This window comes from Amblyraja radiata, chromosome 1 (genome assembly GCF_010909765.2).
Source record: "Amblyraja radiata isolate CabotCenter1 chromosome 1, sAmbRad1.1.pri, whole genome shotgun sequence".
NCBI classification, from domain to species: Eukaryota; Metazoa; Chordata; class Chondrichthyes; order Rajiformes; family Rajidae; genus Amblyraja; species Amblyraja radiata.
The window spans coordinates 137,765,373-137,783,928 of record NC_045956.1 but is presented as its reverse complement, the minus strand read 5'-3'; the positions used below and the strand labels follow the sequence as shown (position 1 = coordinate 137,783,928).

Sequence of the window (18,556 nt, the reverse complement as noted above, 5' to 3'; positions counted from 1 at the left end):
CCAGCCAGTTCTCTATCCACATCAATACTGAACCCCCAATACCGTGTGCTTTAAGTTTGTATACTAATCTCTTATGTGGGACCTTGTCGAAAACCTTCTGAAAGTCCAGATATAACACATCCACTGGTTCTCTCTTATCCACTCTACTAGTTACATCCTCGAAAAATTCTATAAGATTCGTCAGACATGATTTACCTTTCATAAATCCATGCTGACTTTGTCCAATGATTTCAACACTTTCCAAATGTGCTGCTATCCCATCTTTAATAACTGACTCTAGCAGTTTCCCCACTACCGATGTTAGACTAACTGGTCTGTAATTCCCCGTTTTTTCTCTCCCTCCCTTTTTAAAAAGTGGGGTTACATTAGCTACCCTCCAATCCTCAGGAACTACTCCAGAATCTAAAGAGTTTTGAAAAATTATCACTAATGCATCCACTATTTCTGGGGCTACTTCCTTAAGTACTCTGGGATGCAGCCTATCTGGCCCTGGGGATTTATCGGCCTTTAATCCATTCAATTTACCTAACACCACTTCCCGGCTAACCTGGATTTCACTCAGTTCCTCCATTTCATTTGACCCCCGGTCCCCTGCTATTTCCGGCAGATTAATTAAGTCTTCTTTAGTGAAGACAGAACCAAAGTAGTTATTCAATTGGTCTGCCATGTCCTTGTTCCCCATGATCAATTCACCTGTTTCTGACTGCAAGGGACCTACATTTGTTTTAACTAATCTTTTTCTCTTCACATATCTATAAAAACTTTTGCAGTCAGTTTTTATGTTCCCTGCCAGTTTTCTTTCATAATCTATTTTCCCTTTCCTAATTAAGCCCTTTGTCCTCCTCTGCTGGACTGAATTTCTCCCAGTCCTCTGGTAGGCTGCTTTTTCTGGCTAATTTGTATGCTTCATCTTTTGTTTTGATACTATTCCTGATTTCCCTTGTTAACTACGGATGCACTGGCCACATCCGCCATTTAACTCCCGATCTCCATCCAGCTCCAGCTGGATACAAAGCCCCATTGCAGCCGTTGCATCTTCCCATAATCCGATGTCCCTCTCCACGCCCGACCCTCTTCAGCCCTTGTTCCCCGGTGGGGGGGGGGGGGGGGGGGGGGGGGGGGGGGATGGGGATGGGGATGGGGAGAGATAGGGCCATGTCGGGGTGTGTAGAGGAGTAGTGTCCCGGGAGTGGGGAGCGAGCATGTTCCAGTCCGTTGACGGGGAGCGGGAGAGCAATGTCCAGTCGGGGGATGTATGTGGGGGAGCAGCGTCCAGTCCGGGGAAGGAGTGGAGACGCCACAGCCCGGGTAGGGGGCAGCGTCCGGCGTCCGCCTCCGCCTCCTCTTCCACCTCCACCTCCTCCGCCGGCTCCGCTCCGCTCCACGGGGCCCTCAATCGCTCACTCGCTCACTAATATTATAGAGCAGCTCCTCACTCACTCGCTAATATTATAGAGCAGCTCTCTCCGCCCTCCAGTAACTTCACTCACCCGGCGCCGCGACCCGGATGTGAAGAGCGGGCGGCGGTGATGCCGATGTCGATGTTGATGGCGGCAGCACCAGCGGCGGCAGCACCAGCACCGGCGGCAGTGACGGGCCGGTCTGTGGCCGCTCGCAGCTGAGACGGAGAGCGAGCACCCCCTGTCCCACCGCCAGCCTGTCCGCGTCCAACCGCCTGTTGCGGGGGAGCCGGGGAAGGAGCGACTGTCCGCCCTCTCCAGCCAGCCCGAGTGATGGGGGACACGGAGAAGTTCTGTTACGTTTACAGCTGCGACCTGGACATCAACGTCCAGTTGAAGATGTGAGTGAGGGGCAGGAGCACCGGGGTCCCGAGGGGGAAGGACGGGCGGACGGTCAGTCTCCTTGGCCTGTGGTGAGAGATGGGGCCTTGGACTGAGGTCAGGTGTAGACTGGACTGGGTTGGGATGTGTGGCCCTTGGGTGCAGGTTGTCGTGCAGTGGGGTGGGGACCTTGGAGTGGGCTGCTGCAGGTTTGGGATACGATGGGATGGGGAAGAAGAACTGGTGAATCCGGGATTGGGAGGGAGAGGGAGTGTCAGAGCTGGGAGGCATGTGACAACTGTGGGGTTAGAGAGGTGAAGTGGTCAAGTCCTGGGGATGCGTGTAGGGGAGACGGACCAAGCCAAGTGTGGTGTGGTAGAGGATGTGTGTCGTGAGTGGAAGAGTAAGATTAATTTCTTGAAAGATACAACATGGAAGCATGCCCTTCAACCCAGAGTCCATGCCAACCACCCATCACCCATTCACACAAGTTCTCACACACGTGGACATGAAGAACGTTGAGTTCAATGTGGAGTAAATAGATATGCAAGGTCAGTTTGAGATTAAGAAGGAGGAGTGTTGGGGATCTTGAAGAGAATGTGATGGATAAATTCCCAGGAGCTGATGGAATTTATCATAGGTTATTGAGTGAGGCATGAGAGGAGATTGTGGAAGCCTTGACAATGCGAGGTCCTGGATGGTGGAAGAGCAGCAAATGTCTCTTTATTTAACAAGCAGTCGGCATGGTTTTAAGCACAACAGGTCGCATCTGATTAACTTGATCGAGTTTTCTGAGGAGGTGATGAAGGTGATCGATGAGGGCAGGATTTTGTCTGTATGTGGATTCTGTCCTGAAGGCGGTGGCTCAAATATCGGACTCACTCATCCCCGGCCTATTGACAACCCCGATCCCGACAGTGAAGCCCAGACACAGAAGGTGCACGGCCGTGCCGGCGGCTTTGCGCAGGATGCGGTACAGCCAGAACTCGGCAGCTCCGCCATTGCGGCCACCAGCGCAGGCTTCCTTGTGTCACCGCGACCTCGGGCCCGGGAGGAGGAGCCCAGCCTCATGCAGGGCGATGGGCAGCAGGATTGAATGCATCTTTTTCACAGTGTTTTACCCGACCCTCAGTCCGAAAATCACCTTCCAGGTACTGGAGATGACGGACGTCTGCGGGCCGGATGATTACGGGAAAGAAAAACGCCTGCGGGCTGGATGATTTTGGGCTATGATTCCGACCCCTGTCCTAGTCCATAACTTCCTGAACTCTCAACAGAAGTAGTTAAATAGGCAAGTAGGTATAGAAGGCATATAATATGTTTGCTTTCATGGGTCGGGTCATTGAATATAAGACATAGGAAGTCATAATGCGGATTATAGGACTGTCGTTAGGCTGCATTTGAAGTATTGCATGCAATTCTCATCGCCTCATTACAGGAAGGCTGTAGAAACTTTGGAAAGAGTGCAGAGGTGGTTGACCAGAATGATACCTGGATTAGGGGGTATTAGCTACAGGGAGAGGATGGGCAGACTTGGAGCACCGGAGGTTGTGGGGGGACCTGATAGCAGTATATAAAATTATGAGGCATAGATAGGGTAGACATTCAAAACCTTTCTTCTAGGACGGAAAGATAAAATACTGGAGGACATAACTTTAAGGTGAGAGGGGCAAAGCTTAACGGAGATGTGCAGGGCAAACTTTTTACACAGGGTGGTGAGTGCCTAGAATGCGCTGCTTGGATTGGTGGTTGAGGCAGACCTGATGATGGTATTTGAGAGAATTTTAGATAGGCATATAGTTACGGCTAGGCCTGCCTAAGTCGAAGGAGCCTCAGGCGGCGGCGGAGAAGAAAATGGGGACCTGGTGTGGGGCGACCGCTGTGAAGAACAATGGCGGACCTGGTGTGGGGGAGGGAGTTAGGGGGCATTAGTTTTACAATCCCTTGTCCAGGGGATAAGTCTGTGTTTGTTTGTTTGTTTGTTGTTCGTTCTGGTTTGTTCTGCTGAAGGCGCTGTGCATACGGCAGCCAGCCAACAGTCGCTTGTCCTTTTCTATTTTTTGCACTTTTAATGTCAAGTTTTTGTGTACCTTGTGTGTTGTGACTGTTGGCAGACCAATTTCCTCCCGGGGATGAATAAAGTTTTATCGTATCGTATGCAGGGAATACGGTACTGCTGCTCAGAACTGCTGTAGTTTTGGGAGCAACAGCAGGAGGAGATTAGCAAGCGATAAGACTGATTGGCTCTAGCCCGAGTGGGAGGAGAGAAGTGAGTCAGTGCTGGGAAAACAGTTGAAAACTGACGAATTTGGTTTGTAAATTGGTAAATCAGGCAATTTATCAGTCAATTTAAGCAAGACTGCTCTTAGGGAGCGGTCTTGTGAGTGAGCAGCCTTGTGCGGGAAGTGCCCTATGAGTAAAGTGTGAGTCTTTGGCTCGAGAGTCTTCGGCGAGGAGACCACGCAATACGCTTGAGAGGTAGAGACGAAAGAAGGAGATGTCAGGCAAGCTGATTCAGTGCGATGCTTGCAGTATGTGGGAGGTCAAGGACACCGCTGGTGCCTCTGGCTGCTACAAATGTGAGAAGTGCATCCAGGTAGAGCTCCTGAAGGACTGTGTTGGGGAACTGGAGAAGCAAGTGGATGACCTCCGGTTCGCCCGAGAAACTGAGTCGTTCCTCGACAAGTTCTACAGTAAGATTGTTACACCTAAGGTACTGGATGAGAGAAGGTGGGAGACAGTGAGAAAGGGAGGGAAGCATGGAATGCCAACGTCCCCGGGTGTTGTACCTCTTGTGAACAGGTTCACCCACTTAGAAGCTGTCGGGACAGAAGACGTGTTTACACTGAGCGGCGGACTGGCCTGCGATGCGAATAGGGCTGTTGAGCCAAAACCAAAAAGGCCTAAGGCAGGCAACGCCATTGTAGTGGGAGACTCCATTGTGAGAGGTACGGACAGGGGTTTCTGTGGCAACAGACGGGATGCGAGGATGGTGTGCTGCCTTCCTGGTGCCAGGATCCAGGATGTCACGGACAGAGTGCAGAAAATCCTCAAGGGCGAAGGTGAACATCCGGAAGTGGTAGTGCATGTCGGCACAAACGATGTCGGAAAGAAGGGGATAAATATTCTGCAGCGTGACTTTAGAGAGCTCGGAAAAATGCTGAAAAGCAGGACTCCAGGGTTGTTATCTCCGGTTTGCTTCCAATTCCTCGTGCTAGCGAGAGCAGGAACAGGGAGATACGGGACCTGAACGTGTGGCTGAGGAACTGGTGCACGGGGCAGGGATTTAGATTCTTAGATCACTGGGATCTGTTTTGGGGTAAGGGGGAACTGTACAAAAGGGACGGATTGCATCTTAACAGGTGTGGGACCAGCATTCTGGCAGGCAGGTTTGCCACTGCTACACTGGTGGTTTTAAACTGAATAAGGGGGCTGGGGTGTCGAATGGGATAGTGGAGGATGGAGTTAAAGGGAAAGGGTTTCTTAAATGTGTGAGCGTAGAGACAGAGGGGTGTAAAATGAGGGTAGAAGCAATAGGTAGCAAGGTGAAAAGTAAATGTGGCAGGCCGGCAAATCCAGGGCAAAAATCAAAAAGGGCCAGTTTTCAGCATAATAGTATAAGGGGTAAGAGTGTTGTAAAAACAAGCCTGAAGGCTTTGTGTCTCAATGCAAGGAGCATTCGTAATAAGGTGGATGAGTTGAATGTGCAGATAGCTATTAATGACTATGATATAGTTGGGATCACGGAGACATGGCTCCAGGGTGATCAAGGCTGGGAGCTGAACATCCAGGGATATTCAATATTCAGGAGGGATAGACAGAAAGGGAAAGGAGGTGGGGTAGCGTTGCTGGTTAGAGAGCAGATTAACGCAATAGAAAGGAAGGACATTAGCTTTGAGGATGTGGAATCGATATGGGTAGAGCTGCGGAACACTAAGGGGCAGAAAATGCTAGTGGGAGTTGTGTACAGGCCACCTAACAGTAGTAGTGGAGTTGGGGATGGCATCAAACAGGAAATTAGAAATGCGTGCAACAAAGGTAAAACAGTTATAATGGGTGATTTCAATCTACATATAGATTGGGTGAATCAAATTGGCATGGGTGCTGAGGAAGAGGATTTCTTGGAATGTATGCGGGATAGTTTTCTAAACCAACATGTAGAGGAACCAACGAGAGAGCAGGCTATTCTAGACTGGGTATTGAGTAATGAGGAAGGGTTAGTTAGCAGTCTTGTTGTGCGTGGCCCCTAGGGCAAGAGTGACCATAATATGGTTGAGTTCTTCATTAGGATGGAGACTGACATCGTTAATTCAGAAACAAGGGTCCTGAACTTAAAGAAAGGTAACTTTGAGGGTATGAGACGTGAATTGGCCAAGATAGACTGGCGATTGATTCCTAATGGGTTGACGGTGGATATGCAATGGAAGGCATTTAAAGACTGCATGGATGAACTACAACAATTGTTCATCCCAGTTTGGCAAAAAAATTAATCGGGGAAGGTAGTGCATCCGTGGATAACAAGGGAAATCAGGGATAGTATCAAAACAAAAGATGAAGCGTACAAATTAGCCAGAAAAAGCAGCCTACCAGAGGACTGGGAGAAATTCAGAGACCAGCAGAGGAGGACAAAGGGGTTAATTAGGAAAGGGAAAATAGATTATGAAAGAAAACTGGCAGGGAACATAAAAACTGACTGCAAAAGCTTTTATAGATATGTGAAGAGAAAAAGATTAGTTAAAACAAATGTAGGTCCCTTGCAGTCAGAAACGGGTGAATTGATCATGGGGAACAAGGACATGGCAAACCAATTGACTAACTACTTTGGTTCTGTCTTCACTAAGGAAGGCATAAATAATCTGCCGGAAATAGCAGGGGACCGGGGGTCAAATGAGATGGAGGAACTGAGTGAAATCCAGGTTAGCCGGGAAGTGGTGTTAGGTAAATTGAATGGATTAAAGGCCGATAAATCCCCAGGGCCAGATAGGCTGCATCCCAGAGTACTTAAGGAAGTAGCCGCAGAAATAGTGGATGCATTAGTGATAATTTTTCAAAACTCTTTATATTCTGGAGTAGTTCCTGAGGATTGGAGGGTAGCTAATGTAACACCAATTTTTAAAAAGGGAGGGATAGAGAAAACAGGGAATTACAGACCAGTTAGTCTAACGTCGGTAGTGGGGAAACTGCTAGAATTAGTTATTAAAGATGGGATAGCAGCACATTTGGAAAGTGGTGAAATCATTGGACAAAGTCAGCATGGATTTATGAAGGGTAAATCATGTCTGACGAATCTTATAGAATTTTTCGAGGATGTAACTAGTAGAGTGGATAAGGGAGAACCAGTGGATGTGTTAGATCTGGACTTTCAGAAGGCTTTCGACAAGGTCCCACATAAGAGATTAGTATACAAACTTAAAGCACACGGTATTGGGGGTTCAGTATTGATGTGGATAGAGAACTGGCTGGCAGACAGGAAGCAAAGAGTCCTTTTCACAATGGCAGGCAGTGACTAGTGGGGTACCGCAAGGCTCAGTTCTGGGACCCCAGCAATTTACGATATATATTAATGATTTGGACGAGGGAATTGAATGCAACATCTCCAAGTTTGCGGATGACACGAAGCTGGGGGGCAGTGTTAGCTGTGAGGAGGATGCTAGGAGGCTGCAAGGTGACTTGGATAGGCTGGGTGAGTGGGCAAATGCATGGCAGATGCAGTATAATGTGGATAAATGTGAGGTTATCCACTTTGGTGGCAAAAACAGGAAAGTAGATTATTATCTGAATGGTGGCTGATTAGGAAAGGGGGAGATGCAACGAGACCTGAGTGTCATGGTACACCAGTCATTAAAAGTAGGCATGCAGGTGCAGCAGGCAGTGAAGAAGGCGAATGGTATGTTAGGATTCATAGCAAAAGGATTTGAGTATAGGAGCAGGGAGGTTCTATTGCAGTTGTACAGGGTCTTGATGAGACCACACCTGGAGTATTGCGTACAGTTTTGGTCTCCTAATCTGAGGAAATACATTCTTGCCATAGAGGGAGTACAGAGAAGGTTCACCAAACTGATCCCTGGGATGTCAGGACTTTCATATGAAGAAAGACTGGATAGACTCGGTTTGTACTCGCTAGAATTTAGAAGATTGAGGGGGGATCTTATAGAAACTTACAAAATTCTTAAGGGCCGACATGAGGAAAACGTTTTTCACACAGAGAGTGGTGAATCTCTGGAATTCTCTCCCGCAGAAGGTAGTTCACTGGCGGAGGCCAGTTCATTGGCTATATTTAAGAGGGAGTTAGATGTGGCCCTTGTGGCTAAAGGGATCAGGGGGTATGGAGAGAAGGCAGGTACAGGATACTGAGTTGGATGATCAGCCATGATCATATTGAATGGCGGTGCAGGCTCGAAGGGCCGAATGGCCTACACCTGCACCTATTTTCTATGTTTCTATGTTTCTATGAATGGAGGGCTATGGATTATGTTCAGCTAGATAAGAGATGGTCCGCATCATATTCGGCAGAGACATTGTGGGCCAAACGGCCTGTTTATGTGCTGCACTATGTTCTATGAAACCCGATGACCTTGGTCTGGCACTTGGTCCCTCCGAGGATGAGCATACGCTGAATAACCCAACCACATTTTTGTTTGGAAGTGGAAAGAAATAATAGAAATTGCATTCATTTCAACGTGTAAAAAGAGTTGAGATACTGCATATGCTGTATTATAATTTTGCTGCATGTCATTGTGGTATATCATGTCTTGATTGGTGAATATGTTTAGTTTGTGACTTTATTTGAAGCAGAAATAATATGGGACTGACGAGGTAGAGTCACTGTGGATTGAATTGAGGAATTGTAAAGGCAAGAAGACAGTAATTGGTGTTATCTACAGACCCCCAAATAGTAGCCCGGATGTAGGGTGTAGGTTGCAGCAGGAGTTAAAACTGGCATGTAACAAAGGTAATGTCACTGTGGTGATGGGGGATTTCAATATGCAGGTAGACTGGGAAAATCAGGTTGGTTCAGGACCCCAAAAAAGAGAGTTTGTAGAATGCCTCCGAGATGGATTGTTAGAGCAGCTTGTAATGGAGCCGACCAGAGAAAAGGCAATTCTGGATTTAGTGTTGTCCAATGAACCAGATATGATAAGAGAACTCGAGGTAAAGGATATGATTGAAACTAATATGATTAGTTTCAATCTGCAATTTGAGAAGGAGAACGTTAAATCGGAAGTGTCAGTGATGCAGTTGAACAAAGGGGACTATGGAGGCATGAGAGGGGAGCTGGCCAAGGTAGACTGGAAAGGGATCCTAGCTGGAATGACGGTGGAACAGCAATGGCAGAAATTTCTGGGCATAATCCGGAAGACGCAGGATCATTTCTTTCCAAAAAGGAAGAAAGATTCTTAGGGGAGTAGGAGGCAACCGTGGCAGACGAGAAGTTAGGGATAGAATAAAACTAAAAGAAAAGATGTATAACACAGCAAAGAGTAGCCGGAAGCCAGAGGATTAGGAAACTTTCATAGGACAACAGAAGGAAACAAAATGGGCAATACGGGCTCAAAAGATGAAGTACGAAGGGAAGCTGGCCAGGAATATAAAGAAGGACAGTAAAAGCTTCTTTAGATATGTTAAGGGAAAAAGAGTAGCAAAGTCAAATGTGGGTCCCTTGAAGGCAGACACGGGTGAAATTATTATGGGCAACAAGGAAATGGCAGAAGAGTTGAATAGGTACTTCGGATCTGTCTTCACTAAGGAAGACACAAACAATCTCCCAGATGTACTGGAGGACAGAAGATCTAAGGGGGCAGAGGAACTGAAAGAAATGTTCATTAGGCGAGAAATAGTATTGGGTAGGCTAATGGGACTGAAGGATGATAAATCCCCTGGAACTGATGGTCTGCATCCCAAGATCCTCAGGGAGGTGGCTCTAGAAATAGTGGACGCATTGGTGATCATTTTCCAATGTTCAATAGATTCAGGATCAGTTCCTGTGCTTTTGAGGATAGCTAATGTTATCCCACTTTTCAAGAAAGGAACAAGAGAGAAAAGGGGGAATTACAGACCAGTTAGCCTGACTTTGGTGGTGGGAAAGATGCTGGAGTCAATTATTAAAGAGGTAATAATGGGGCATTTGGATAGCAGTAAAAGGATTAGTCCAAGTCAACATGGATTTATGAAAGGGAAATCATGCTTGACTAATCTTCTGGAATTTATTGAGGATGTGACAGTAAAATGGATGAAGGGGTGCCAGTGGATGTAGTTTATCTAGACTTTCAGAAAGCCTTTGATAAGGTCCCACACGGGAGACTGGTGACTAAAATTAGAGCACATGGTATTGGGGGTAGGGTGTTGACATGGATAGAAAATTGGTTGGCAGACCGGAAGCAAAGAGTAGGAGTGAACGGGTCCTTTTCAGAATGGCAGGCAGTGGCGAGAGTAGTGCCGCAAGGCTCGGTGTTGGGGCAGCAACTGTTTACCATATATTATAATGATTTGGAAGAGGGAATTAGGAGCAACACTAGCAAGTTTGCGGATGACACAAAGCTGGGTGGCAGTGTGAACTGTGAAGAGGATGTTAGGAGGTTGCAAGGTGACCTGGACAGGTTGAGTGAGTGGGCAGATGCGTGGCAGATGCAGTATAATATAGATAAATGTGAGGTTATCCACTTTGGCGGCAAAAACAAAGGGGCAGATTATTATCTCAATGGGGTTAGGTAAGGGGGAGGTGCAGTGAGACCTGGGCATCCTTGTACACCAGTCACTGAAAGTTGGCTTACAGGTACAGCAGGCAGTGAAGAAAGCTAATGGAATGTTGGCCTTCATAACAAGAGGATGTCAGTATAGGAGTAAAGAGGTTCTTCTGCAGTTGTATAGGGCTCTGGTGAGACCACATTTGGAGTATTGTGAATAGTTTTGGTCTCCTAATTTGGGGAAGGACATCCTTGTGATTGAGGCAGTGCAGCGTAGGTTCACGAGATTGATCCCTGGGATGGCGGAACTGTCATATGAGGAAAGATTGAAAAGACTAGGCTTGTATTCACTGGAGTTTAGAAGGATGAGGGGGAATCTTATAGAAACATATAACATTATAAAAGGGCTGGACAAGTTAGATGCAGGAAAAATGTTCCCAATGTTGGGCGAGTCCAGAACCAGGGGCCACAGTCTTAGAATAATGGGGAGGTCATTTAAGACTGAGGTGAATAAAAACTTTTTCGCCCAGAGAGTTGTGAATTTATGGAATTCCCTGCCACAAAGGGCAGTGGAGGCCAAGTCACTGGATGGATTAAAGAGAGAGTTATTCAATTCAATTCAATTCAATTCAATTCAATTTATTGTCATTTGGACCCCTTGAGGTCCAAACGAAATGCCGTTTCTGCAGCCATACACTACAAACAAATAGACCCAAGACACAACATATTTTACATAAACATCCATCACATTGCTGTGATGGAAGGCCAAAAAACCTTTTCTCTCCACTGCACTCTCCCCCCCCATGTCAGAGTCAAAGTCAAAGCCCCCGGCGGGCGATGGCGAATTGTCCCGTGGCCATTTAAGCCACGCCGGGTAATGCAAGGTCGCACACCGGGTCTTGATGTTAGAGCCCCCGGCGTGCGCTCGCAAACTCCCGCGGCCATTCCAAGCCGCGCGGGGCGGTGATGTAGGCCCCGCTCCAGGTGCTCTTCAACCCCGCAACTCGGGCGGGAGAAGTCGCCGCTGCGGAAGCCCCGATAAGCGGTCTCCCTCCAGGGACCCGCGGGCTCCCGGTGTCACTGTCCGCCAAACCCGCAGTTGCAGCCACCGAATCTCCGGGGGTCGGGTCGCAGCAGCGTCCACCACAGCTCCACCCGCTCTGGACTCGGCCAGCTCCGCGACGGTGAGGTGAGTAGTCAGCACCAGAGCCCCCGGTTTTCCTGTTGGAGGCCGCTCCTCGTTGCAGCCCCAACGACAACGGAGACCCGACAAAGAAAAGGTCGGGTCTCCCGTGCAGGGAGAGATTTAAAAGTTACCCCCAACCCCCCCCCCCCCCACCACCCCCACCCCCCCACACACATACCCCAACAAAAATAACAAAAACTACATTAAAACATAGACATAAAATAATAAAAACGCAGACGGACTGCAGAGGCCGCTGCAGACGAGAGTCGCGCCGCTAGGGGCTTATGGAGTCAAGGGATATGGTGAGAAGGCAGGCATGTGTTATTGATAGGGGACGATCAGCCATGATCACAATGAATGGCGGTGCTGGCTCGAAGGGCCGAATGGCCTCCTCCTGCACCTATTTTCTATGTTTCTATATGTGAATGCTTCATTGAGCATAATTCTGAATGGTAACTACCCACTTCGTCCGAGCACATTATCGCACGCGTCCTGAAAGCCGTCTTAAATGACCACCTAAACTGTCATTTGACAAGCTAAAAAGCTGCGTAGGTTGCCCGGCTGACTGAGATACCATTAAGCTGTAAAGGTTGCAGAGCAAATTTACAAGGATGTTGCCAGGACTCAAAGGCCTGAGCTAAGGGCAGACATTGGACAGACAAGGTACACAAAAATGCTGGAGAAACTCAGAGGGTGCAGCAGCATCTATGGAGCGAAGGAAATAGGCAACGTTTCGGGCTGAAACCCTTCCTCAGACTGATAGGGGGTGGCGGGGAGAAGGAAGGAAAAAGGAGGAGGAGGAGGTGCCCAGGGGCTGAGGGATGGGAGGAGACAGCCCGACAGCTGAGGAAGGGGAGGAGACAGCAAGGGCCAACAAAATTGGGAGAATTCAATGTTCATGCCTGCAGGATGCAGAGTCCCCTTGTGGAATATGAGGTGCTGTTCCTCCAATTTCCAGTGTTGCTCACTCTGGCCATGGAGGAGACCCAGGACAGAGAGGTCGGACGGGGAGTGAGAGGGGGAGTTGAAGTGCTGAGCCACCGGGAGGTCAGGTAGGTTCTTGCAGACCGAGCGGAGGTGTTCGGCGAAACGATCGCCCAACCTCCGCTTAGTCTCACCGATGTAGATCAGCTGACATCTAGAGCAGCGGATGCAGTAGATGAGGTTGGAGGAGATACAGGCGAACCTCTGTCGCACCTGGAACGACTGCTTGGGTCCTTGAATGGATTCGAGAGGGGAGGTAAAGGGACAGGTGTTGCATATCTTCCGGTTACAATGGAAAGTGCCCGGGGATGGGGTGGTACGGGAGGAAGGGGAGAATTGACAAGGGAGTTGCGGAGGGAGCGGTCTTTGCGGAAGGCAGACATGGGGGGAGATGTGAAGATGTGGCGAGTGGTGGGGTCACGTTGGAGGTGGCGAAACTGACGGAGGATTACTTGTTGAGACAGACAAGGACTTCAATTACTGAAGTGCAGGAAACGAAGATTTATATTATAATGTGGATACAATCAGGAGAGTGGTAGGGTGAATACACTGAGTCATTTTTGCAGGGTGGGGAATCAAAAAGAGAAGAAATAGGTGAAAGGAGACAGATTTCGCAGGCAGGAACCTCGGGAACATATTTTTCACAGGGAATGTGGGGGAATTAGCTGCTAAAGGAAGTAGTTGCAGGTACAATAAGAGCATTTAAAAGAGATTTGAACAGCTCTGTCTGAAGAAGGGTCTCGACCCGAAACGTCACCTATTGCTTTTTTCCAGAGATGCTGTCTGACCCGCTAAGTTACTCCAGCTTCCTGTGTCTATGAACAGGTACATTGATATAACATATAACCATACAGCACAGGAGTGGGCATTTTGTCCCACAATGTTTGTGCTGAACATGATGCTAAGTTAAACTGATCTCATCTGCTAGTACATGATCCATATCCCTCTATTCCTTGCACTTCCATGTACCTATCTAAATGTTAAACACCACGAACACACAATGCCCTCCATAATGTTTAGGACAAAGACCCATCATTTATTTATTAGAATCTGTACTCCACAATTTGAGATTTGTAATTGAAAAAAATCACATGTGGTTAAAGTGAATATTGTCAAATTTTATTAAAGACAATTTTTAAACATTTTAGTTTACAATGATCATGTTTATTCATAGATGTAAGGTGCGATGTAATGATGAAATGCATAAATTCAGAGAAGTCCCGCGAAGGACCGAGGCATCTTTTTTCCCCAATAGGATATTTAAACTTTTTCATGATTTGACATTTCAAAATCGATTCATTTTGTTCCCAATAATGATGCATTTGTAGTCAAAGACATCACAAAGTGTAGAATTGTGGTGGTGGTGTGGTATGAAGAACTAACTTAATCATAAAATCGATGAAATGGGCTGAGTTTCAATATAGGCTGTTTTCCCAGAGGAACTGCCTTCCAAACGTCAGTGCGCTTTTGATATTTGAGTCTGTACTATGACATTGTAAATTGGCAATGTACTGGAGGTCAGTTATTGGAAAATCTAATTTTGCTCTTTGCAGCTGGACTTGACACTGAATCCCTTGTCAGTTCCAGATGAATGGAGTCATCTTGTGTATGCCAAGCCCAGCTGGCATAAAACTGAGGACAGATGTATTCTCCATTATAAAGGCTAGTTTAGGTTAAACTTTTTGTTTCTTTTTTAAGGAAAGTTATATAGTGACATAAATTTACAGTAGCTTATATTTAACTAAATTTATTTAAAGTATTTTAAATTCCATTATCCGAACACATGGGCATCACTGTGGTAGCATCCACAGTAAGGAACATGATCAAGACCATGAGTTTGCCTGAAGAAGGGTTTCGGCCCGAAACATTGCACCTGCTGAGTTTCTCCAGCACTTTTGTCTACCTTCGATTTTCCTACATCTGCAGTTCCTTCTTAAACACCATGAGTTTGTACATTCTCCCTGTAACCGCAAGGGGGCTGTCAACACAATTGGCGCAGTGATGTCTTATGCAAATTGTATTGCCTCACTGTACTGGGTGACTAAAAATAAAAATCGTTGTTTCTTTTGCATGAGCATGGAGAGCATAGATAAGGTGAACAGCTACAGTTTTTCCCCAAGGTAGTGAAGTCTAAAACTAGAAGGCTCAATACAAACCTGGATCCATCCATCTATGTGAAATAGTTCCCCCACGTTCCCATTAAACCTTTCCCCTCTCACTTTAAACCCTTGTGCCCTGGTGCTTGATTTCCTTACTCTGGGTAAAAGACTCTGTACATTTACCCTATCTATTCCCCCCCCATGATCTTATAGACTTCTATAAGATCACCCCTCATCCTCCTGTGCTCCAAGGAATGAAGTTCTAGTCTGCCCAATAACTTTGGTAGGTGAGGCTCTCAAATACTGACAACGTCCTTGTAAAACTTCTCTGTACTATTTCCAGCTTAACAATGTCCTTCCTTTAGCAGGGTGACCAAAACAGAACACAATACTCCAAATGCATCTAAATGCAGCCTTGCCAAGGTCTTAGACAACTGCAACATCATATCCCAACTTCATATCGTTACTGATAATGAAGGCCAATGTGCAGAAAGATTCTTAACCACCCTACCACTTTAAAGGAAGTATGCACCTGCACTCCTGGATCCCTTTGCTCTACAACACTCCCTAGTGGCCTGCCATTCACTGTGAAGGGCTTCCCAAAATGGAACATTTCACAGCTATCTGCATTAAACACCCTTATTCGTTCTTCAGTCCACTTACCAAAATGATCAAGATCCTGGTGTAATTTTTGACACTCATTTTTGCTATCTATGATACCACCCACTTTAGTGTCATCTGCAAACTTACTAGTCATGCCTCAAACATTCTCATCCATATCGTTAACATAAACCACAAACAGCATGGGCCCAGGATCACTCCCTGAGGAACATCACTTATCTGAGACCTCCAGTCTGAAAAACGGCCTTCCACAACCATCCTCTGCTTCCTTCCATGAAGCCAATTCTCTATTCAGTTGGCTAGCTCTCCTGGATCTCATGCAATCGAACCTTCCAGGCTAGTCTACCATGCAGAAGTTTATCAAATGTCTTGCTGAAGTCCATATAGACAACAATATTGGCAACCTTGTCAACCTTATGGTTACTTCTTCATAAAGCTCAATCAGGTTCATAAGTCATGATCTTCCATGTTGACTACCCCTAATCAGGATTACCTCTGTTCAAGAAGAAATGACAATGATCCAAAAATTTGAATCCCTGCCGCTTGCACCAACTCTTCAGCCACACATTCTTCTGTCCTATCTTCCTGTTCCTGCCCTCACTAGCATGTAGCACCAGGAGTAATCCGGAGATCACTACCCTGAAGGTCTTGTAGGGCCTCATCCCTTTTCTGACCTATGTCATTTGTGCCACATTTACAGTGACCTGGCTGCTCACCCCCATGAGAATGTCATGCAGTCACTCTGCGATATCCTGGTACCTGGCACACTAACACCATCCTACACACATTAGGGACAATGTACAATTTTACCAAGCCAATTAACCCACAAACCTGTACATTGTTGGAGTGTGGGAGGAAACCAGAGTACCCGGAGAAAGCCCGCGCAGGTCACGGGGAGAACATACAAACTCTGTATAGACAGTGCCCGTAGTCAGGATCAAACCTGTGACTCTGGTGCTGTAGGGCAGCAACTCTCCCGCTGCACCACCATGCTACCCCAATGTGGTTCTCTAATGTGGTCTGTAGGGAACTATACCTGGACACAATTCCCATAGATACTGTACAGTCATCATGGACAGCAGCAGTTTAATTGACTTCCCACGTCCCACAGGAGGAACATTGCACTATTCTACCTCCCATCACGACTGCACCAAAACTAAGAAGAACAAAGAGCATCAGTCACACACGAGGAGCAGCAGAGTGTACCTTATGTCCTCTGCTCAGCCTCCTTGCCTCAGTCCCCTCGCCAAAACCTCATACTTCCCCTCTACACGGCAATCCCCCTTCACGTAGCACTTCTCCTCCACACCACTCCGTGACATTTTAAAAAATCGGCTGTGTAATAAGCCCATTTTGATAACTCACCTTTCCACTGACTGCCTTTTGAAATCTGCTGCCACTCTGAATCTGAAATAGACTCCTAAATGCTTCCTTCCTGAACTCATTTGCTTCTTTTCCTGCTCTGCTTTTAGGATCCTTTTTGAAAATGTTTCTTTGACATTTTTCCTAATATCTCTGTGGCATGGTGTGTGTCGAAACTTTTTTATTTGCTTTGTATACGTCTTTGAAGTTTTTCTTTACGAAAGATACCACATAAGTGCTATAGTTTTGAACCACATTTAGCTGATATATTGTAGCTGGTATTTGTTCTTCTCCAACTATCTCAGATTGTGTGTCAAAAATAACAATTTTTGTTGTAACAATAATTTGTTGCATACACTTTCAACTCATGAAATTTCAAAATGTTGATATTTTCTATTGATCAGTAAGTAGCAGCCATTGAAATTTCTGGAAAAGTAATTATTGTTGCTGTTTTATTTCCTGCATATTTTTCAAATTGCTGACCATTAATTAAATTGCAATAATACTGTGCCTTATTTCAAAGACATAACAATATATATATATTATTTTAATGCTCAAAAAATTGCTGTGTGCACTTTAATTTTGTAAAGGAAGAATAATGTAGTTAAAATAGTCAAACTTGTAATTTGTGTAAGGAAGAAAAGCATGTGGTTTACTAAGTTTGAGTATGGATGCAACATGCTGCTAAGATCACTGTATCTTGTTATTCCTGTGTGTATGTAGTGGAAGTTTGGAAGGAAAACGGGAGCAAAAAAGCTATAAAGCTCTTCTGGAGGATCCATTGCTTAAATTCTCAGGCTTGTACCAGGAAACCTGTTCAGATCTGTACGTAACAGGCCAGGTATTTGCAGAAGGAAAACCACTGGCTCTTCCTGTTCGTACTTCTTACAAAGCTTTCAGTACTCGATGGAAGTAAGTATAACCTGCTGCTGAGAGTTGTTTTTGAGATGGGTTTTCTGATTTGGATGCGTTTAGAGTACAGAAATGTAAATCTCTCCAAAATACTTTACACCAATCATTGTGAAACGTTTAACCTTTGGAAACATTGTAACCGTACATTTAGATGTCCAAAGGGCCTGTCCCGCTTAGGCGACTGCCGGCGACTAGGCAGTTGCCATACGGTCGCTGGGGTGTCACCTGTATGGTCGTGAGTAGTCTCGTCAGTCGCCCAAAGAGTCGTAGCGTTTTTCTGGTCGCTGCTGGATATTGAAATGTTCAAAACTTTAGGTCAAAACAAAACTGCTAGGAGCATTGTAAGAAAAGTGGATGAACTTAGAGCCTGGATTGACACCTGGAAGTATGATGTTGTGGCGATCAGTGAAACATGGTTGCAGGAGGGCTGTGATTGGAAACTAAATATTCCAGGATTTCGTTGCTTCAGGTGTGATAGAATTGGAGGGGCAAGAGGTGGAGGTGTTGCATTGCTTATCAGGGAAGATATTACAGCAGTGCTTTGGCAGGATAGATTAGAGGGCTCGTCTAGGGAGGCTATTTGGGTGGAACTAAGAAATGGGAAAGGGGTAGCAACACTTATAGGGGTGTATTATAGACCGCCAAATGGGGAGCGAGAATTGGAAGAGCAAATATGTAAGGAGATTGCAGATATTAGTAGTAAGCACAAGGTAGTGATTGTGGGAGATTTCAATTTTCCACACATAGACTGGGAAACACATTCTGTAAATGGGCTGGATGGGTTGGAGTTTGTAAAATGTGTGCAGGATAGTTTTTTGCAACAATACATAGAAGTACCTACTAGAGAAGGGGCGGTACTGGACCTCCTGTTAGGAAATGAGATGGGTCAGGTGGCAGAGGTATGCGTTGGGGAACAGTTCGGGTCCA

General features: G+C 46.3%; 1 protein-coding gene across 1 annotated transcript in view; it reads left to right on the top strand.

Annotated features, from left to right (window-relative positions):
- Positions 1 to 1,509: 1,509 nt before the first annotated feature.
- The window catches only part of pik3c3 (phosphatidylinositol 3-kinase catalytic subunit type 3), a 122,648-nt gene continuing 105,601 nt past the window's right edge, over positions 1,510 to 18,556 (top strand). Inside the window, exons 1-2 of the mRNA XM_033037537.1 lie at positions 1,510 to 1,801; positions 17,441 to 17,629. Of these exons, the coding sequence (XP_032893428.1) occupies positions 1,734 to 1,801; positions 17,441 to 17,629 (257 nt within the window). The 5' untranslated portion in view covers positions 1,510 to 1,733. The remainder of the gene's footprint in view (positions 1,802 to 17,440; positions 17,630 to 18,556) is intronic.